This window comes from Microtus oregoni, unplaced genomic scaffold (genome assembly GCF_018167655.1).
Source record: "Microtus oregoni isolate MIOR12 unplaced genomic scaffold, Mior012 000037F_ref0000500, whole genome shotgun sequence".
Taxonomy (NCBI): domain Eukaryota; kingdom Metazoa; phylum Chordata; class Mammalia; order Rodentia; family Cricetidae; genus Microtus; species Microtus oregoni.
In genome coordinates, this window is record NW_024543096.1 from 22634332 (window position 1) to 22657319 (window position 22988).

The 22988-nt window shown below is 43.2% G+C and overlaps 1 protein-coding gene across 1 annotated transcript in view; it reads right to left on the reverse strand.

Annotated features, from left to right (window-relative positions):
* Lrp2 (LDL receptor related protein 2) overlaps positions 1 to 22988 on the reverse strand; it is a 125671-nt gene that overhangs the window by 76301 nt on the left and 26382 nt on the right. The window contains exons 2-10 of the mRNA XM_041631617.1: positions 21926 to 22033; positions 20210 to 20332; positions 19501 to 19617; positions 8689 to 8799; positions 8259 to 8372; positions 7179 to 7295; positions 6175 to 6324; positions 4932 to 5051; positions 666 to 794 (exon numbers count right to left, since the gene is read on the reverse strand). Of these exons, the coding sequence (XP_041487551.1) occupies positions 666 to 794; positions 4932 to 5051; positions 6175 to 6324; positions 7179 to 7295; positions 8259 to 8372; positions 8689 to 8799; positions 19501 to 19617; positions 20210 to 20332; positions 21926 to 22033 (1089 nt within the window). The remainder of the gene's footprint in view (positions 1 to 665; positions 795 to 4931; positions 5052 to 6174; positions 6325 to 7178; positions 7296 to 8258; positions 8373 to 8688; positions 8800 to 19500; positions 19618 to 20209; positions 20333 to 21925; positions 22034 to 22988) is intronic.

Below are 22988 nucleotides of genomic sequence, written 5' to 3' on the forward strand. Positions count from 1 at the left end.
GCTGTCTGGAGGAGACATCATCCCAGGTTGGCTTAGGCAAAATAGATAAGATTCAACATTCACAAAAAAATTAGCATGTCCGTGTTGAAATTTTCTATTATTTCTACAGATATTTTAACACATTTGTGATAGGTAAGTTAAAGATTAAATACCTGTCTGTGTCAGTCAAATGCAGCCATAACTGTTATTCTACAATCAAATGAATTGGGCGATACAATGGCCTGGGTCAATAAAGAAGCCATTGAAATGGCTGGAACTTAGCTGGGCTGGAGTGGTGCACTTGGGGTAGAAGCAGACAGATAGCTCATGGCCACGGTGGTCTATAGAGTGAGTTCCAGGGTAGCCAAGGCTACAGGGATAGAGCTTGTCAAAAAAAAAAAAAAAAAAAAAAAGCAAAACTAACCCCCCCCCCCAAAAAAAAGACGGCATGGAATGGAATTAGATTCAATACTTAGTACTGAAAAGGGGGAGAAAAAGAAGACTATTAGAAACACCCACTATTATTGCACAAATTGAACCTTAGTGCTAATATACAATTAAGGCTTATCTTTTCTTCCAGGCTGCAAGGCCACCTCCACTCTGAGAGGACAGAGATTCTGTTCTGTCTTCTGCCATCAGCTAAGGAAAGGGAGTACCAGGAGATGACCGATGAATCGAGTACTCACAGGAGTTATTGGCTTTGCAGTGCTGTCCACGCTCCAAGACGTACCCTTCTTCACAGAGACACTGGTGACGGCCTTGCCGATTTTCACACTTCTGGTCACAAGTTCCCCATATCTGGCAGTCATCAAAATCTGTCACGTGGGAAGAAAAGCATTCATAATCATGTTCATCGGCATATAATGAATGTTATATCCTTGTCCGGAGAAGTATACAAAAAAAATAGGAAGGAGAAACCTAAGACATGCATTTTCACAAGAGAAGAATCCAAAAACGTTATAGAAGACTGTACCCACACACTCACGTCACTATATCTCATTATTAATACTAATTAATATTGGCTTACAGGATTCATGCATTTTGCCGAAATGCTTCCCCTTGAAAACCTATACTTTTCCAATAATAAATATTTGTCCCCCGGTTTCTCAGTCTTGTCTGCTACAAAGTCGTCACTGGCTACATATAATTACAAAATAAAGTGAAGATACAGGAATACAAATGTGTGAGAGACCCCGCAAGAAGATGGTCTGTGTTCTTGGGGATTTTTGTTCATTCAAATGTCATAAGCAACACTAAAATTATCTTCCATTTATTCCTTAATCATTCATGCAAAGGTATTTGTTGAATGTTCCTTACATAAAAGGGATGCGAAGTCACACACAAAGCAATCTCAGTTCTATTGACAAAGAATTTTAATAGGAAAGACATATATAATATTGTAAGAAAGTTCCTTCAAATTGTAAGATTTGAAGATGCCCAAATTGTCCTATTGTTGGTAGGCCGGTACATTTAAATACCCTTCCTATCCGTGACCCCTCCCCTAACAGTGAACCACCTCCTCATGCCCCCTGGCACTAGGGGGGCATACTGATAATTCATTATTTATTTTGTTTTGGTTTTGCTTTGTTGCGACAAAGTCACTCTGCTGGCATTAAAGGGTATCACTATACCCAGCTACCAATTTCATGTGTATGTGTGTGTGTGTGTTTGTGTGCTTGTGTAAGTATGTGTGTGTGTGTGTGCGCGTGTTTGTGTGCTTGTGTGAGTGTGTGTTTGTGTGTGTGTGTGTGAGTGTGTGTGTGAGTGTGCGCATGTGCATTCCACAGTAAGTGCGTGAAAGACATAGGGATTGAACTCAGGTAGTCTGTCTTAGAGACAATCACCTTGACCCACTGAGCCATTTCACAGGCACACCGTCTAATTTTGATTATCAAACTAAGGGCCTGGAGTCAGAGAGCAGCAGGGGTGTGGATGTCAAACAGAAGGAGACTAGAGCTGGGCATCTGGGGCGCAAATGCCCTTTCCGTCCATCACCCTTGCTTTGCATGCATTTCATATTGGGATATGTGTGACCATTTCCAATAACTGCTGTCAAGAAAGGACTACATACATGGTAAGACCATGACAACCAAAAAGATTGTACTGTTTTTAGATCCCTACTGTGGAGAATGAAGGCTAATTAAACGTCTATCAGCAGCTGAATGAGATAAGAAAATGAGAGCGGAATGGGGAACTTTCCTGAAACTAAGAACATTGTAGACAAGGCCTGAAGCAGTCTATGCCCAGACCCCTGCACATTTATCTGTTTCTCTTCCCTTCGTAGTCTTTGCCCCCCACTCCTACAAACAAGTCCTGCTTTCACACAATTCAAAAACCTTTTTGGCTTTCTACGCCTAAGACACTTCTGTCTGGCTGTGTGAAACCCTGCAGGCTGAATGACCTCCATGCCCTGACCCTGCGGCACAATGTCATTCTGTCAACAAACAGCACCTCCCGTCAGTCAGAAACAATGAGCCCCCTAAACTGCTCCTGCAAGCCACAGAAACTCCGCTGCCAGGTCGAGACTACCAGAGGCCAGTGAATGGTGGAAGGACACCAGATTTCATGTCAAGATTACTCCTTTTTATTCTTGATTACCACTGAGGCATTCCGTGGAGAGACAGAAGGCACCCAACACCTGAAGTCTCTGTATTGAGGCAGCCATGCAGAGAGCAAAAACCACGCAGGTTTGCTTGAGAGAACAAACTAAAACAATTCCCCTGAAATCTCAACTCGGCTTAAACAACTGTATATCTGGTTTCATAATGTCCTGTATTTAGACTAGAGTTCACAAAGAGAAAAACAGTCATCTTTGAAACGAATATGAAAGAGTTTAGCCAGTCTTAGAACTCAGGGGTAAATCAGGCATTCTTGAATCCTTGACAGGGAAGAGGTCACAGAAAAGGCCTCTGCAGGTGGCAGGGGGCCTTCCAGTCACAAAGGCCCTCAAGTGTAGACTTTTGAGCTTATCTCTAAATGAGGTTGTCCGTAAGAATGTCCCAAAAGGGGACTGAGGGGGACTGAAGGATGTCCGCTGGAATTTAAAACGAGTCCCCTCACTGTTCAACCATGCTGCTTCTATTGTGTCTCAGACTGAATGTGTTTGGTAAACCCTAAACCCAACTGCCGGCACAATGAGGACTCTTTCTGCATCACGTCATTAGCTGGCTATGCTTAAAACTGAATAAAAGCCTCAGTTCAGAGTTACATATTGGAAAGATATATGCTACGTGGAAAGGGGGAGGGGGAAAAGCCCAAGGATAGGTTGTGGGCGGCATAGGACAGGGCACACTGTAAAAGCAAGTCACTCTTGGCTTATCAAGTTTCCACAGCTGATACCCAACCCCCAGCCCACCCTCTCACGGCCCACTACCCACCCCCATTCTCCCCCACTCTTACCTCCCCCCCACCCCCACCTCATCCACTGGCTTTGGGAATTGTGAAAGGAGCAATGGAGAGATGACGTCACCCTGAGAATGTGGCTTCTGGTATTTCTCTTGGAATTCCTCTTCTACTGAGAGAGAGGGAAATGCCTAGAGAAGGAAAAGCCTGGGAATGGGACTGGCAGCGTGCTGGCAGCCAAGGGAGCAGAGCAGCCTGACACTTGCCAAAGGAAAGGGGCGGTCTCGGCCCACTAATGAGCCCCGCCCCAGGAAGTGGAATGCTACTCAGAAAAATGCCAGGGGGAGCTGATGGAGAAGTCTACCTGCTGGATGAGGGTGGGCCTGCATGCAGTTTAATCCTTGAGCACATCCCAGTGCCATGAGAATAAACGTAAGAAAACATCTCAGTTTCAGACTCCATAAAATGTCTTGAAATTATTAAAAACCTGGACGGATGTTTATAATACCACAGAATTTTCTCAGTCTCAGGGTGACAGGCACGAACCACAGGTTCTCCATGTAGAACCTTGAGTATGAGGCTGGCCTCAGACTCAAGGAACATTTAACTCTGATCTTCCTGCATCAATTTCCCAAGAGCTAGGATAACAGGTGAGACATGATACCAGGAGACCCCCTTTAATACTTAAGGATAAATATAATTACTTGAGGGGGACAGATAGGCCATAGGCATACCTTGGGATATAGTCCTAATATTTAAAAAGCTGAAGTTGGCCTATCCAACAACCTCAGAACTCAGTAGGCAGAGGCAAGAGGATAAATAAATAATTGATGTCACAGAACCATGACATTCAGATATCACAGGGATAACTTCCTAGGCTTATTCTACTGAATATATGCTGTAGCATTTGACACTCACTAAGAATTCCAAGTTAGTGACCAGCAAGATGATTTTGCTTTCATACTGACTTAAAATTAAAAAATTTTTCCAAGTTGAATTTGCTAATTTATTCAAATGATCATCTGACTATGGATAGTTACTAAGATCAACTATATTCAATAATTGCAAAGTTATGTTCTAGCCCAATGCTAATAGTAAAAACTGAATGGAACTTCACTTGGTTTGTCCAAATTTAACATTTTTTTTTAATAAATTGGAATAAAAATTTTTCCGAAGAAATGTTTTTCTAAAGCAAAGTCTATTCCCCCCACTGATGAACCACTGGACCTTTAAAAGGATTTCCTGTGCTTGTTTACGGTGTTTAAAAAATCAGCGCAGCTGTATGCCCTGGCTTCTGTTCATATACCTGTACAGGAATGGATTTGAATGGTTATGAAAAGGAAACCATGAATGGGGGAAGGGGTTTAGAGGGTGCGGCAGAATACAATAAGTGTTCAGTGGAAAGAGAGTGGAAGGAGAATCAAGGGTACACTTTGTCTGAAAACAACAACCCCCATAGTACTCATGCTAACTTAAAAAAAAAGCAGGTGGTGAACTGGAACATGTCACCCTAGTCATGCCACCCTCCCGCTGTCACCTCGGGGCTGAAACTGCCCAGGACCCGCTGGTACATTCTGAGGGAACTCTTGGAGCTCCTGGCAGCCACTTACCGGTGCAGGTACGGCTGTCATTGGTGTTGATGATGTGACTCAGGGGACAAAAACATTCTCCTCCGAATGGCGTCTGGTGGCACTGGTACTCACAGTTTAAGAACGAGCAGAGACTCGTGCCTAATCAGAGAAGGAAAGAACCGGGCTGAGTGGGTAGACTGGACAAAACGAAGTTTGCCTAATAACTTTTTATGCCATACGTAGAGCAAGGAAACCAGACACCTTACCACAATATTATACAGCAAAAGCTTCATTTGTATTGGTAACTAGTAGCTACTAGTGACATTCATAAAAAAAAAAAATCAGGTCATAAGCTTTGGTAGTTCTAACTTGATTGGCTTCAAATAGCAGGGTTTCAAAAAGTTTTTTTTTCTTTCTGCTATTGTCTATTTTCTAAACTTTGAACAATAATTATACAAATTATAATATATACAATATATATAAAAATGTTTAGTCTTGAGCTTTTATAATAAGGCTTACAAATTAAATGGAGGAACATTTAGATATGACAAGCATAGGTGGAGGGGGAAATCCTTGGGATTGGAATTTTACATGTGCTATCATATGTGAAACCACCAATTGATTTAGCATCCAAACTGTATTTGCCTTTAAGATGTGAGATGCTCTCAGACATGATGGGCTAATTGGAGGAAGGAGATGAAAAGGGTGTGATTGTGCACTGCTTAGCCAGTTCAGTTTTCCCACTGGAAAACTGTCCTAAGAACCAATGGAAAACAGCTGAGTATACACTGAATATACACAACCTAGGAACCAGAAGCTTCTCTTTTTCTTAGTATATCTTAATATAAGGCAAAATATCACATGTATGAAACAGGATAGAGAGCACAGATCGGTGGGTAGGGCATTTGCATTACACTTATGAGTCCTATGGGTCACACAAAATAGGAATCTCCCATGTTAGAGTCATAATTGTTTTTCCATGATTTTCCATGTTGGCATGCACTTTCATTCCATTCTAGCTTCAGCCAAACAGCATGCTAAGGTCGATACATCAGCGAACACGACACTTGCAGAGACTTTAAAATGTTTGAATGCTGGGGTCTACTCTGTCCAGCATCATCAACCCAAGTGTGGGCTTGTAGAGGCAAGAACCACTATGGGAATAAATGTTTGTCCCTGAGGCAACTAATTTGAGGTAATTCGTTCTGCAAATACCAGCTGACACCGTCTGCTTCTGAGAATCTGAAAGAGAAAGCAGCCTTCGTAGGGTCCCCACACTCACCACATTGCCTTCCGCTCGTGGTGTTGTTTTCATCTTCTCCATTGGGGCAGTCGGGAACTCCATCGCAAACTTTATCGATGGAGATGCACCGTCCAGACCCTGGGCAAGGCCATTCTCTCGGGTAGCACGAATGATGACGCTGATTACTTTCTGGAAGGGAAGAAAAGAGTGCTAGACCACCCTCGAGATTGTGCCGCTCTTCTCGCCAGATGGGCCGGGCGAGAAACAAAAGTCCAAGCAACCCTATGGAGGGTCTACAACCAGCCTCTTCCCGAGATCCTGTGGAATCATTTAAGTTCCACATAACTTTTTCTGAAAGAGGCAGCAAACATGGATAATCCAAGGGAGATGCCAACTCAAAAATGGGAAGGCCGCCTTCCGGACCACTAGAACATAAAATCAACAGATGCTTCAGATTAAGATTGACTCTACTTTCTGAAACTGGAACGTTGAAAGGAACCTGCTGTATGGAACGGACATTCAATAACTGAGACCTGGGGGAGGAACTGCTGGTGGCAGCAGCACAGTGAATACCAAGAGCAATTTCCTTCTCAAATGACAGCGTGCAGGGTGTTCCCTAAATTCCCTTCCGATGTTCCCGACGTGGCCCATCCTCCAGTGATTCAAAGCTCACAGGTTACTACAGGCCTAAGGTGTTTATAAAGGCTCTAAAGCCTAAGAAAAATTACGTTCTCCCTCCTTCCCTGTCTTATTACTTTTGCATCAGGAAAACAAGTGGTCTTGAAGGGAAAAGAAAAGTGGAGCGATGGCTCAGTGGTTAAGAGCACTCACTGGTTGCTCTCCCAGAGGTCCTCAATTCAATTCTCAGAATGGAATTTGAAGCCCTTGTATGCATAAATAGAAATAAGAAAGGCATAAAGAAGGGCGAGAAACTGTCCTGCCCACTCTTCCTTAAAGATGGGAAGGAGGGGATTAATTAATTGATGTTGTATCTGGGATCTAGTGGGGTCACCCAGGTGGTGGGAATCCTGGCTGGCCCTTACCACATTCGTCTTCATCACTAGAATCTTGGCAGTCATCATCTCCATCACAGACCCAGTTCTGATTGATGCACTGGCCACTGGAGCAAGTGAACTGATGGCCTCCGCAGGTGTTATAGGCTGGAAGAGAGCAACAGCAGAGCACTGGAAAGGCGCAGTCACTGGGGAAAATCACTGCCTGCATTCAGCTCCTAGACACTCATCAGTTTGGGCCTTTGGAGCTTAACAAGGAAAAGAAGGAAGAAAGGAAGGAAGGCAGGGAGACAAAGGAAGGAAGGGAGGAAGGAAGGAACACAGGAATGAAGGAAGGAGAAAAAGAGGCAAAAACTTTGACTTGAGGGTATGAACTCTGGGCCAAAGAGCAGAGATATGCCATGATCAAGAGGCTAGATGCTAATACTCAGTAATCACGGACTTTACCATAAGCATTGTAACTGTCACCTACACCAAAACACCCGGAGTCACCCACTCCACAGTGCCCCGTGCCTAACTCCCAGAAAAACAAGGAGATGGGTCACCAGCCGATCAAAGCAGTAGGGAAACGACCGCAGGAAGCTGGTGATTTGTGGGAGCTGGTAAAACAGTTACCATGATGTCTTCTAACTTTATAATATTCCAAGAAAGAAATACACTGAAGATATGGAAATATTGGTCAGGTCAGGAGGAAAGATGCAGAGACAGTGATAATCATCTACAACCTTAGAAACTTTCCTGGACTTCTAACTACAAGGCAGTAGAGATTTTAGGATTGGCGTTAGAGGCTTTGTTAGCTGGACACTTCCTTCCCTTCCCTCTCAAGATCGACTCTCAAGATCAGAGTTGTGTGACATACTGTGCCTTGCAACTCTGTCTCAAAGAATGCAGGAAAGAATGCAAGCTATCAGCAACTCTTTGCCTCTGCTGTGATCTGTGGAGGATAAAGGAACCCAGGTCAAGCAATACTAATAAAGTTGGAGCAATGGCCCTTCCATTATCTTTTGGCCTCTTCTGCCATCAGAGACTCCTTTGAGGGAAAAATGCTAGCGAACGGAGGAGGAGGAAGCACCCCTTATCACATGACCCAACATAAAGAAGTCACCGTACTGCAATTGTGCTCATCGCTGTTATCTTCACAGTCATTGTCGTGGTCACAGACGTAGGCGCGGAGGATGCACTCCCCACTGCCACATTCAAACTCCTTGTGTGAACACTGTGCGGCTGAGACACGAGGTTAAAAAGAGGAAGAAAGATCATTTCACATTAACCATCACCACCTGATTTCTTTTGGAAGATTCTACCTCTATTTTAGAAGTAACTTATTAGGCGGTGGGCAACGATACAACCAGTCCTTGGGGAATCGAATGGGCCCAATTTGTGGCTTCTACCAAAATTAATTGTGTAAATACTCCCACTGATAGATGATATGGATCCAGTGGACCCAGGCTTGGGAAGAACGGTGTGTGTCTGTCCCTCCAGTCAGTGTAGGCCGGCTTCGACTTCCCACACCACCACACCACTAAGGCACATGACTTACTGCAGTTAGCTTCATCAGAGGAGTCTCTACAGTCAACCTTCTGATCACACCTCTGGCTCGTGTTATAGCAGGCTCCGTTGGCACATGTAAGCTGATCACATGTTGGATAACCTGTTACAGGAAAAACAAAGCTTCAGTGAAGGCATCCTGAGTGGTTCCACTGTGCAGGGACTGAATCTAAGCGGTCCCTGACCTCCTCAAACAGTCAAGTCTGGGAAAGGCGCATCAATCAAATATAGACACACACATCAAACGATACGCAAATGAGGGAGTCACCGATATGCAAATGAGGGAATCACCAAAGCTTCACCACAGGACAATGTGGGAGCCAAGAGATGTCTAAAGAAGTGTAGCTCGAGACTGAGAATTGGCAAATATAAAATTATTTAAAATGGAGCCTCCTCCTATATAATATGAATTACATCCTAGGAAACTCGTGTACTGCTGTACTTGTTCTGGGAAGTGAAGGGTCATTTCTCTCATGGAAGGGGCGGGGGGGGGGGGAGAGCAAGCCTAGAAATGAGAAGACCTTGGCCAAGGGCAGAGAAAATAAATAAATAGCCAGTGGCTATTTAATCAACTTACTCAGTTTCTGTCAACATGAATGAATAACTACCTCACAGGGTCGATTGTCCTAAGGAAACAATGTCTAGTAGACATCTTGAAAAAGCTGTGATTGCTCACTGGGCGGTGGTGGTGTGCACCTTTAATCCCACCACTTGGGAGGCAGGTGGATCTTTGTAAGTTTTAGTCCATCCTGGTCTACAAGAGCTAGTTCCAAGACAGGTACCAAAGCTACAGAGAAACCATGTCTCAAAAAAAAAAAAAAAGTTGCTGGGAGTGGTGGCATGATTGCTTCCCAAGCACGCATTACTATTATACCTCGGTATCCATGGAAACTGGCTCCAGGACCACACTGTGTATCAAAACCCAGAGTCCTGAGTCCCTCATATAAAATAGTGCACATTTGTCCACAACCCGTACCCATCTTCCTGTATACCACATTTATCTTTAAATAGCTTATCATTCCTCATATAAGCTCCAAATACTTGCATGCTGTATTATTTAGAGAGTATTAACAAGTCTGTCTTAGTACAGATGTCTTCAACCTTGAAGCTGACTGAATACACAAATGTGATTGTTGGGTTGCTACAATACACAGACATACACAGATACATACATAAATCACATCTACACAATCATATCAATATTAACCTAGATTTCTGAGCCACAGCAAAAAAAAATCAATGTGCAATGCAGGAATGGGACGCCATCTGTCTGCCCTTTGTGTTACCCAGCATCCTAGTGTGTCCTTTACATGAGGACACACTGGAACTCATGGGTTCTACCTTACTTATTTAGTCATAGGAATACACCACTCAGTTCACTATTGCTCAGGGTTGGTAGCTCAGGAAACTGAGGCAAGAGGATTATTTTTAACTAGAGAAAAGAAAGCCTGGGCTACAAAGTAAGTTCCAGGATAGCCTGAGCCACAAAGTGAAAAAGCAAAGAGGGGTGAAAAAGGAAGACAAGAAAAATGGGTAACAGGAAGAGCTCAAAGGGGAGAAAAGAAAGAGAACTGGCCAATACTGCTATTGAGTTACCTATCCCACATAGGTTTCTCAGCACCTGCTTTGCTTTGTTACTGTTTGTTTCATTTTGCAGCAGTGTCTTGCTATGTAGCCCAGGCTAGCCTGGAATTCACTATGTAGATCAGGCTGGCCTCAACTCATGATCCCCCTACCTCAGCTGCCCTAGTGTTGGGATTACATAGTATTTATGTCCTTCACACAAGTGTGTTCTCCTCCTGGGTCTGACTCTCACTGAGGATTATATTCCTTGGGATTTGCAAGTTGTTTTCAGATTTATTTTTAAACAAGGAAAAGGCAAGTCTCAGAGTAAGATACACATCCCTACCTTGAAGCTAAGGCCCAGCTTGAGGCTGTACAGCCAGAATAACATATGGATGGTCCCAGAGTCTTTTCAAGCAAGAGCTATGTACAGAATCCTTGCTAAACTGAATTCAACTCAATAACAATAAAAATTAACAAGTGTGATGTAGCAGTGAAATAACATTATGGTTGGGGGTCCCCACAACATGAGGAACAGTATTAAAGAGTCACAGAAATGGGAAAATTGAGAATGACTGGTTTAAATCTATTTTTCATCTTTTTCTGGTGCAAATAATCTTTTCCCAGTTTTTTTTATAGTAAATGAATTAGCCTAAACCCTCTTCGTTTCTAAATATCCAAAACTAGGCCAGTAAATATTATTCTATGTCTAAGCTTCCAAAGTACCATGCAATGTTCAGTCACATGACTTCAAAAGAAGAATCTTCATGGCACTTCAACATAGTAGCTTCAACATAAAAGTGCCCTACATGCTAGCTCACTGAAGTGAATGATCTTACCCTTCTTACTTTACATGGGAAATAAACAGCCACAATGATGGACAGCCATGGGGGATGGACAGCCATGGGGATGGATGGCCATGGGGGATGGATGGCCATCGGGGAATGTTTCTGGTACTCTGTGAAAGACTAAGAAAGGGTATGTGATCTAAAGCCTTTGGAGGAACAAAAGATTTCCCTACACAACAGGTTCTTGGTGGTAGCCATGCATACCAGCAGCTATGTGAGGGACATACCTGGGGCTCCAGAGTTTGAAAGACAAACTCTAAAGATGTGATGTCCACCAATAATATAGTCTATTACCAGAAACAATGGATCAATGACTAAAGTACCCACAACTAAGCATGTGGTCCATGTCCAGTACACAATAACTTAGCAAGCATATCGCTCTGAAAAGCAGTGTTCTTTAAAAGAAAAAAGTTGTAAAAAAAAAAAAAAGTTGAAGAACACGCTAGTCCTTTGTCCAAGATAATGAGAAGCAGTGGGGTCAGGCTGTCAGCGGACAGCGTGTTTGCTCTCTGCAGCCTTCTACTTCTGAAAACCAAACTCATAAGATCCAACATCAAAAACAAAACAGGCAGTTTTGTAGCTAGCTATAATTTTACATTTCTTCTGAACTTTACGACAGCCCCAAACTGAATTCACACCTAAACTGCTGCTTAACTTTGATTATAAAGATGCTTCGGTTTGCGAAAGGGCTTTTAATGGGTCACACAATTCTGTTTATTAATTCTGCCTCCCAGAGATGCAAGTGGTCAGGTGAGGGCCTCACTCAAATCCCTCCCCCTCCACCCCCCACCGCTGTGTGCCAGATAGTTCCAGGAGTCAACACGTTATCTAGCCTTCCGAGAGCAGCATCAAGCCGAAAACCAGCTCTCTGCCAGCCCTCTGGCCAGATAAGCCTCCTGTCAGGGGGAAAATTTATTTGGGTTTGGACTGTGGCTACCACATTTGAGGTGATTGTTATGGCTAGGAAGGATCTGGAATCAATGTGGATTCAATGTGCTGGGCAGGGCTCTTGTTTTCTCCAACCATAAAACTTGAAGGAGATTTAAATCAGTGTCCACTGACAAGGCTCTATCCCTGCAGCTCCTGGGGCCAGACTGATGTCATCAGGGTGGTATCAGAACGACCGGAGGTCAGCGCTCTGAATGAATAGCAACCAGCTATTTGTCTCCATCCAACATGATAGTGAATCTCTCTCAAACAATGGGGGACAACTCCCAACTGCAAACCATGTACACCTTCTGGTCTTTTCTGGGTACATAACTTGAGGTGTATATATCCCCGTTTGGATAGTCACCCTTAGGAAAAAAAAAATTCCCTTGCTAAACTTGACAAGGCGTTCCAAGTTAAGTCATGGAACAGGAAGTCATAATTAGACGAGTTTCTTACTGGACAATCCCTAACACTCTTCTTTCTGAGTTTATACATTTGGCAAGCCTGCACCTAACCTAACACTTTTTTTTAACCAGGTCAAAGCCATCCTGTGACCATGGTGTCATCAAGTAGATGCAAGGAAACAGGACCCAAGAGCCCCGGTTTCTTTCTGAGCCTTGAAAGACTGACAGGGGCTGCTTCACTTCCTCACCCCACATCCCACTCCTTTCTCTTCTTCCCTCACAGATTGACATCTGCCACAAAATCTGCATACAGCATTGTTCTCCCCTTAAATGATTTGGTTTTGTGCAAGAAGCTTTCAAGCTATAGTTACATAATCAAGGAGGTCCAGGCACAATGGCACCAGGTAGGCAGATCTAGGGAGCCAGCTTGGTCTACTTAGTGAGATGCAGACAGCAAGGCTCAAATGAAACCAGAATCAAGGAGGAAGACTTTGGTGGAGGATCTGGACCTCTAAGACTGGAGTCATTTGTTCCAGAAGACACAGCTCAAAGGTACTATAAGAACTTATGAATACTATAAGAACACAGATAAGAAGGTATAGGCCTTCAGTTTCGGGATATTAGAGGCAAAGGCAGTTGAGGGAGATCCAGATAGGGAATTCCAGGCCAGACAAAGACAGAGACCCTGTAGAAAGGGAAGGAAAGAAGGGAGGGAAGAAGGAAGGGAGGGAGGAAGGGAGGGAGGGAGGGAGGGAGGGAGGGAGGGAGGAAAGAAAGATATTCAGTACTCATGAATTTTTTTTCATCCATAAGAGGTGAACACTAATTATTTTCCATTTTGTAGATGAGGAGCCTGAAGCACCCAAGAGGTTGAGGAATGTCTGCTGGAGAGTCAGAATTCAGAAACAAGCAATCAGGAGCCACAACTCCCGTGTTTAAACTACCACAGCAGTCAGGGCTTCCGATTAATTAATAGGGGGAAAATTAATTAATAGGGGGAATGATCGTGAACGGAAGAGCAATAAAAAAACCTTCAGCCGGGCGGTGGTGGCGCACACCTTTAATCCCAGCACTCAGGAGGCAGAGGCAGGCGGATCTCTGTGAGTTCGAGACCAGTCTGGTCTACAAGAGCTAGTTCCAGGACAGGCTCCAAAACCACAGAGAAACCCTGTCTCGAAAAACCAAAAAAATAAATAAATAAATAAAAAAAACCTACAAACCCCGGTATTCATCAGGCTGCAAATTCAGCAGGCTGAAAAAGTGAACAAATAAAGTGAATTCCAGACTAGCCTGGTCTACAGAGTAAGACAGGCAATGGAAAGAAAGGAAAGGATGGACAGATGGAAAGAAAGAGGGAGGAAGCGGGGAGATTGGGAGAAAGGAGACAGAAAGAGTGAAGTAACTTAAGACCATGGGTTTCTTTTTCTCAGTTTGCCATCTACTTTAGGAAGCCTGGGGAGTTGAGAGCAACTCCACGTTCTTTCACTTTGTGGCGTATTTATTCCACGAAGATGCCAATTTGATATGTAAAGCAGGATTCGTCCTCCCTTCCAGCATCTGTGCAGGGGCTGGGATTGGACTCAAGGACCTGAGTGACTCCTGCCCTCCTCCCACTACACACATACAAGCTTGCAACGTAAGCGCTAAGACAAGTGTGAATGGTGCAAAGACTGCGAAAGGACAAATACCCACGTGTTACACTCATTTAACATATACCGTACTATTCCCATATAGAAGGAGTTGTGGAACTACATATTGTCAGAGTCAACCACCTTGGTCCCACCCCTATCTCATCCTCAGCATTGTTCCCAGGTCGTGAAAAGAGTGGGCTCCAACTGCTAGGAGCCCAAGTCAGTGTGCAGACCACACGCTCGGCAGAGCGCTACCTTCATCTCGAGATTGTATCCTACGTCATTCCATCCCATCTATTCTATGCTATACTATTCGACATTGAATATTGAAATCTGCCTTCTTGCCTGAGACTGGACAGAAAACAAATGCCGGGGCATGTGAAGGACCCTGAGCTCAAGTTAGAGGACAGCTTAGACCACATGGCAAGGCCTTTCTGAGAGAGAGGGCAAGAATGGTAAGCTAAATCAAAATTCTTACAGCCTTTAAATTGTATAATTAAATCTTGTATGATTAATATATAATGTCCTAATGCAGCTGCCCGTGGTGGCACACCTCTGTAACCCCAGCACTCTGGAAGAAATCTATATGGTGTGTTCTAAGAAAACTGATGCCACCAAAACACAAATGAATAATTATTATTATTTCATATCCCAAATATCAAGGCACTTTAGATGGAGCTATGCAGTAAAATCCCTTTTCTTGTGGAATTCTCATTCTGTGTGAGGGGGTGGAATAACCCATCCGCATAAAGGATATCCAGAATATTGCAAAATAGAGCAACGTATACACAAAAAAGTAGAACAGGGTAAAATAATAACTCAAAAACTGTTCTATGTCTTTAATAAATAAATAAATAATACAAAAAAAATAAAACATTAAAAAAAAACAAATGTAGAAGCCTAACACACAGCCTTCCTCATAATGTGCTTAATTTTTAGGAATGTGATTAGTTTTCTCTACCAAGGTTAAAGCAGAAAAAAAGAGAACAATATATAGAAAGAAAGAGGGGAAGGAAAAACAGAGAAACACTAAGGAAAATAAAAGTGAAGTTTGCTGGTCGGGAAGATGGACATTAAATAAAAAACAAAACAAGTAAAAAAAAAAAAAGAACTGTTCTATCTCAACAAAATATTGGTGACTGAGGACCTGGACAAGAATGCTCCTGGAAGCTGGATGGGTTGCAGGCCAGTGGATCTACACATAGTGATGGTGTACCTCAAGAGACAGAGAGAGAGAAAGCAAATGGATTCCTCTAGGACAGCTCTGTGTGGCTTCACTGTGACGGGGATAGAGGAACTGGTTAACAGCTAACTGTGATCTTAGACTTGTTATAAACACAGCTAATATTTTTAAAGTTCTTGTTTGATGGACCCCAAATGAAAAAGATTTGTATCCCTCTTTTTCCTCACATTTCAGGGCCCAGAATCCTGTCTCGGTGTGAGAATGCTAACCAGGGCCAACCGTACTGTGATGTGTGCCCAGGTCACTTGAACAAGGCTCATTGGGCAGCCTGGAGAACTGTGTGTTCTTTACGAGAGCCGTCACAACCCCGAGTGACTTTAACTGTCTTCATTACTCCCTTCCAACTGTGGCCCCAGTTGGCGTTTCCGCAGTTAGACATAGAAAGAAAATGTTTAAATTCTGAAGTCAATAGAAAAGAGCCACTGGGGACAAAGCAATCGCGGTTGCAGGCAGACCAAATACCTCCGCTTCCCAGCAAGAAAGCCTCCATTGTAACAGGGATTTTACCCTTTCTTTAGCATTCCTAAGTAACAAAAGAGAGGGCTGCAAACTCACGATAATTAGCGATAGTTTTGCTTGCCCCAAAATCACTCCTATCTGGTGCTCAATAAAACGAAATAATCTTTTTTACTTCCCTGAAAATGGCTACTATTTTTGAGCAACCAAAAGTCACTTCGGTATATTAAATGAATGACCCATAATTGGTGCATTGTTCTGATGTTTATCTAAGACTCCGCATGAGTGGTTTTCCTTGATGCTAATCCCATTAAGAGTAAAATGGACTGCAGTTTTGAATCTTTCTGTTCCTTTAAGAAAAAAAAAATGGGCAAGTTGTTTAATATCGGGTGCCATTTTACAGATGACCAGATTAAGTAATAAAATGACTGGAGGGTGGGGGTGTGAGCCTATACCTGTTTCAAAGCTTTTAATATAGGCAGAAATATTCCTCAGGGTGTAGGATAACCAACAGTACCTAATGCATATAAAAATATAGCAGGCAAAAGGCCAGAAGCATTAAGCATCTCTTCTGTCACAGGAAATTTATGTTGGGCGGGCAGGAGGCCTGGCCTCAAATTCAAAGTCCACCTGCCTCCCTCAGCCTCCCTAGTGCTGGGATCAAACGCCAATGCCTATTTCATATTGAGGTCATGGACAATCATTTATTGGGACCTTAATCCTTTTGCCTTTCTCCATCCATTCCCTACCTTCCCCCCCCCCCTCCACCTCCCTAAGAGGACTCCAGCGCATCATTCTTTGTCCCGGAAAGGAATTCCTGGAATGGACACAAGGTGTTCTGCCGTAGAGGGCAATGCCTTGGCTTCAGAAACTTGAAAGTGTAGGGATCACAACAGTGAGGTCTGGTCTCACTGGCAAAGCTACAAATAACAGAACTAAGCTTCCTGGTCTTCAAATATTGGGAAAACAAATTATCTGGAGTTTCTACATCCATTATTTTCTGCAAATTATTTATAAGTATTTATAAGTATCTGACAGATCAAGATCCATTTCTGACATAACCTTATTTCTAAGAAAAGGGAAAGAAAAGTCATCATAATCATAAGCTTGATTTGGGTTTGTCCACAGCAATGACTCCGAGGCAGAATAATTGCAAGGAAAAATATGCCTGGCTGCTGGTTAAGTCTTATTTACCACTTGATCACATAAGGAACACTAAAGCAGCTATAGCTTCTACATGTCCAAGCTGATGTTTAAAACAGCTAAGCATCAGCGATTAGCACTAGCCACTGACATCACACACATAAAAAGACAGCTCGGCACTGCACACTATACAGAGGATTGTTGCTTTTGATGGAGCATCCCCTCCTAGAAGATCCATGCATCTGTTTGTTCTGTCTATCAGCCATTTTCAACCAAAGCAGCAAGGCTCCAGAAGACATTTGGCAATATTTGAAGACATTTTGGGTTATCACAATGAGAACATGCTACAGACATATCCTGCAATACACAGAACAACACAGAATTCCCAGAAGTAAAAGTCTTTTTAGAACCAACTAATTTCCAGGAGATCCAGGAGGGCCGGGGAAGGGGGGATGGATGAAAAACAGAGAATGCAACAAACAAAATCCAGACTCAAATATTCTAGGACAACTGACATGACTTTTTCCTCCTTACCCCTCCTTTCTCCCCTACTCCCCTACCTGCCACACACACACACACACACACACACACACACACACTTTCTAATTATTTATGTTTGTGAGCATTTGCCTGGACTTTTAAAGAAATCATCCACAGGAAAAACCACAAGGAATAACTATTTAGAATACAAGCTATCAACTAGCACACACCTTTAATCCCAGTACAAGAGGCAGAGGCAGGTGGATCTCTCTGACTTCAGAACAGCCAAGCTGTACAGTCAATACAGTGATGGAAGTTGGTGAAAACCGATTCCTTCTCCCCAAGAGAGCCAAACAATGCTATGGTTCCCATACACACACAACACATACTGGCGTTTTTTGGTCTTTTGGGCTTTTTTTTTTTTTTGAAGAGCTTTTTTCCCTTTCTTTTTTTTTATATTTATTTATTATGTATACAATATTCTGTCTGTATGCCTGCAGGCCAGAAGAGGGCACCAGACCCCTTTACAGACGGTTGTGAGCCACCATGTGGTTGCTGGGAATTGAACTCAGGACCTTTGGAAGAGCAGGCAATGCTCTTAACCTCTGAGTCATCTCTCCAGCCCCCTTTTTTTTGTTTTTCGAGACAGCATTTATCTATGTAACAGCCTGGTCTGTCCTGAAACTCACTGTAGACCAAGCTGGGTCCCTTCCCTTTCTTACCATGGTGCTATCCCACCCAGTTTCTCCCAAAAGATCCAAAGCAGTTGTACTAGCAACATTGCCCTTGGCCAGAGGGTCCTCGGTGGAAACGTTCCAAAGACTGGCTTTACTCTCTCAAAGTAGCATTCCTTCAGCCCCAGTACGTTTGGAGTAAAGCTTCATTTTTACACATTTGTGGACAAGGGATAAACACATATACACAGCCTGTGGGCTGGTGGCGTAGCTCCAGGGGCTCCTGGAGGATGGACCTTTCTCCTTCTGTAGTAGCCAGACAAGCTGAGTGAACCCTAGTACCGCAGTCTTTCTTTGCAAGAGACTATGATGCCTGCCCCGCTGTCCTAATAACTGGCATTTATGATGTTCTGAATTCACAAAATGCTGTAATATACCATCCATCACCATTGCGTGGTGAGGGACCTAGTGCCTGTTACAAAATAGTAAGTCCTTGATTCTTGTTGTGGCGTTCCAGGCAGGCAGGTGTGAACTTGCGGGTGCACATGCATGCGTGCGCACACACATCCTCTCAACTCTAAAATTGCCAGTGGTCGGCCAGTTATCACCACAATATCCAAAATGAAAGTAAGCAGAATGGCATTCCTGGTCCTCTTGCCTCCAGGATAGCATTACAGGGGTGTACCACCACACCTGGTTTATGCAGGGGTGGGGATCCAACCCAGGTCATGATCCCTGCCAGGCAAACACGCAACCAGCCCCGGCCCACGTTCTTATCCAGGGTCTCACTGTGTAACCCTGGCCAGCCTAGAACTTGTTATATCGACTTTGTGGCTGGCCTGGAACCCCTAAAAGCCTGCTTGCCTCTGCCCCCCATCTCACCCATCACTGGAGAGTTTTATATAAACCTCAAAGGAAACAAACTCCTCTTTGCTTATTTCATAGTATACAGTATAACAGTTTCTATTTTGATTGCTATTACTTATCCATTATGCAGAGAATACTGTGATTTATCTGCCTTACTTTGTGGCAATCAGTTACAAACCAATCTAGTTATCATTATGCAGAAATACAACTTCAAAACCTAACAAAATAGTCAAAAAAAAAAAAGGAGAAAAGCAATGTAATAAGACTATAGATTTTGATGCAAAATGGATTTTTGTACTCATTATTCAATGATCTTTGGGCATTCTGCTAATGTTTAAAGTTTCTTTCTTCAAAAACTTGATGTGCTAAGTAAAGCAGGACAAACAGAACGTCTTAAAAATAGACTGCTATCAGTCCATCACCCCTAATCCACAAAAGAATCTGCCAAGAGATTTCAACAACAAGAGGCGTATTGTAGGCCTTTCTGTCCATCAACAAATCTAACAAGTTGATTAAAATGCCAAAGGCGAAACTGAAGACAGTGCGAAGACCGAAGCTGACTCACGGCAGTTTCTCTCATCGGATCCGTCGGGACAGTCGCTGACGTGGTCACACCTGTACTCCCTGGGAATACACTGACCGTTGGAGCATGGCATCTGCTGACTTGAGCACGTGGTCCCAGCTGGGAAGGAAGAAGAATTATTTATTTTATTTCTGTGTACAGTGTTCTTGCCTGTATGCCAGAAGAGGGCACCAGATCTCGTTAAAGATGGTTGTGAGCCACCATGTGGTTGCTGGGAATTGAGCTCAGGACCTCTGGAAGAGCAGACAGTGCTCTTAACCTCTGAGCCTTCTATCCAGACTCTATAAATACACATTTAAAAGTCGAGCTGTGGCACCTTTAATCCCAGCACCTGCAGATCGAGGCCAACCTGATCTACAGAGTGAGTTCCAGGACAGGCACCAAAGTTACAGAGAGAAACTCATCTCGAAAACAAAAAAGGAAAGAAACAAAACAACAAACACACACATACATATTTAAAAGTTATATGACGGAGGGTGAATTAGGATATGGGAAAAGACTGGTAAGTACAGGGTACCAAGCTAACCAATTCCAGTCCTTGAGGGTCTAATTCTGTAGTATAACCAACCACAGTTGGTATGACCTAGCCCCACCCAGTGTTAATGAAGAATCTGCTCACTGTGTGTCACCTCAAACAGGTTAGACTTCAGGTGTCAAAGAACCAGAAGAAAATGCCCCTCTCAACACTTACGGCAATTCTGTTGCTCATCGGCGCCATCTGAACAGTCCTGGTCCTGGTCACACACCCAGGAGAAGGGGATGCAGGTCCCCTCGGCAGGACACCGGAAAAAGCCTGATCCACAGGACCGGGGAGCTGGAACAAAGGAAAAAGGGCTTATGCTGGCGGACATCTGCCCCCTGTTGCAGCAGAAGCGCTTGGTGAGAACCTATGGGCTCTTGCTCCACAGCTGGCTGGCAATTAGCCATCTCATCAATGGCATCCAAACAGGACAGGTGACCCCAAATAATATATAAACAGAGAGCAAAGCAGACATAGGCACACACAAACTATCAAACATACATACACACAAATCTAAGGCAAAGTTATCAAAATCCAATTTATATAAAAAGTTAACATGTTTTTGCTACATTTCTAACATCCAATAGTGAAAGTGTCATGTGATGAGATCCTTGTTTTAGGGATTTTGGTGAGTTCTGAGCCTTAATGTGTGCATCCTAAAAGTGAAGTAAATACTGTGTGTGTGTGTGTGTGTGTGTGTGTGTGTGTGTGTGTCTAAGAGCCATGTAATGCGAGCTGTCATTATCACAGGGCCCCCAAATGTCTGCAGACCTGAAGACTATCCATGTATGCTTGCATCCTAGAATAACTGTTCATCCATTCAGCCCCTGTTACTTAAAAACAGGGAGAGCCCAGGAGTCAAAGCGTATTATTCCAGATCATGTGAGGCTGTTCCACAGTATCAGCTTTCACAACCCCAGCTCTGCTCCTTCAAGGGATGACTCAGAAAATAAAAGCATCAACTAGGGACTAGCAAGAATGCAAAAATATCAGGGTCTACCCCCAACACGGAATAAAAACTTGCAGCATTACAAGCTCCCAGGTGACCCATTTGTGCACGAAGGCGTGAGAGGCCCCAGACTCTTGCTCTTCTTCCCATTCTCAAATGCACCGCTGGAGTCTGGCTGCTCAGCTGTGCCATGGAGTGGCCAATTCAAAACAACCCTTATGCCGTCACCTGCCTTCCTGCCTGGGGATGATAACTCCTGTCTGTTGATCTGTCAGAAAGAGGGACTTCGAAGCCCGGTGACTCATCACCTATGACAGGTCAGGGGGAGCAAAAGTCTCAAGGACAGTGACTTGAAACCAGCCTAAGACACTTGTGGCCCCTGTTCTAAATGGCTCAGCTCATCCGAAATCTACTCAGAATAATGTTGAGTGATATATACATAAAGCTATATGAAGGGATGTGGAAAATGGTTTCAATAACTAAAATAAATTTCAGATTTAAAATATTATGGTGCTTCACTTAGATTTTTTTAATAACGTAAAACCAAACTTGCAATGACTGTAGGTTCTTGGTATTAACTCACAAGTTGCTCTGCACATACATACACACACACACACACACACACACACACATATGTAGCTCTCCCTGGATTATGAACCACAGTAATTCACATAGCATCGTTTGATTTACAGAATCACCCAGGTGAATAACCAACAAACTATAATTTTCAAGCTTCAAAAAACCAAGTATAAATTCATTCTCAATAAAGGTCGAAGTCACAGGCTCGCAGCAAGGATCTGATGTAAACTCGGACTCTCCCTCAAAAGCGGACACTAACGGCTGCTCAGAAGCCTTAGCCCAGCCCTGGGTCATCCACCAAAGCACAACCTCATTAATGTCGCTCAAAACAGAGCCAGGTCTGGCTCCTCCTCACTTACGACAGCCAATTTCATCTGTGTCATCCAAACAGTCTTTGGTCCCGTCACACCTCCAGGCTTCAGGGATACAGTATCCATTGTCACAGCGGAAATTCCCACTGCCACATCCTGCAAGAGCCAAGAAACAGACATTGTTTTAAGACGTAAGACGTTGAGAGACCATGCCTCAAACAATAACAAAAAAACATTATGATATTTCTTGATGGGAGGGGAGGTGGGGAGGAACTGGGAGGAATAGAGGAAAGGGAACCTGTAATCAGAATGTGAGAGAAAAAAAATTTCAATAAAAGAAAAAATAAGTTGTTTCGTGAAAGAAATACAAGTTAGAGATGAAATGAAAAATATTCAACTATTTAGTAGCAAAAGAATGCAAATTATGTGTCAAGTTAGGAAAGCAATTTCACACTGATAACATGAAAGACATTTGTTTGGATGTCTGCAAGAAGGATATTTTCGGGCACAGTTGGTTAGCATACACCTTGACATGACCTGTCCAGGAAGCGGTTTGACAGCGTGCACCTTGCTGTTTAAAATGTTTACTCTGCCAGGCAGGCGGCACACGCTTTAATCCCAACTCTCTTGGGAGAGAAATTTGGAACTTCCACATCTACATCTCCTTTTCCTAAGGAACTGATCAAATAACATAGAGATTCTAAATATTTTCATCACGATATAAACTGTCTAAACCACAACCCTCCTATCCAATAAGAAGGTCATACTTTCTCTTGTCTATGTCCTGGTATATTAGGAATCTGTGAAAATGGTTAGGAAGACTTTATCAAAGAAACAGAGGCAAATGTTAACCAGAAAAGTTAGCACAGTGTTTTAATCCCCTTCCTATTAAATGGATTTTCATTACTAAACTATATATAGGGAGTTAAATTCAGATCAACTGCCTTTTTCCAAAAACTAATGTGAATGTTGTCAAGCAAATTTCTGCAACCGAAGTGCATAAAACTTGCTCCAAAGATTAGCACACCCTAAGTGGCAGTGAGGATGGAAAGGGGTGACAAACTCATTGTGCTTAGCAAAGATATTCTGCATGGCTCTTGGGGACTAAGCT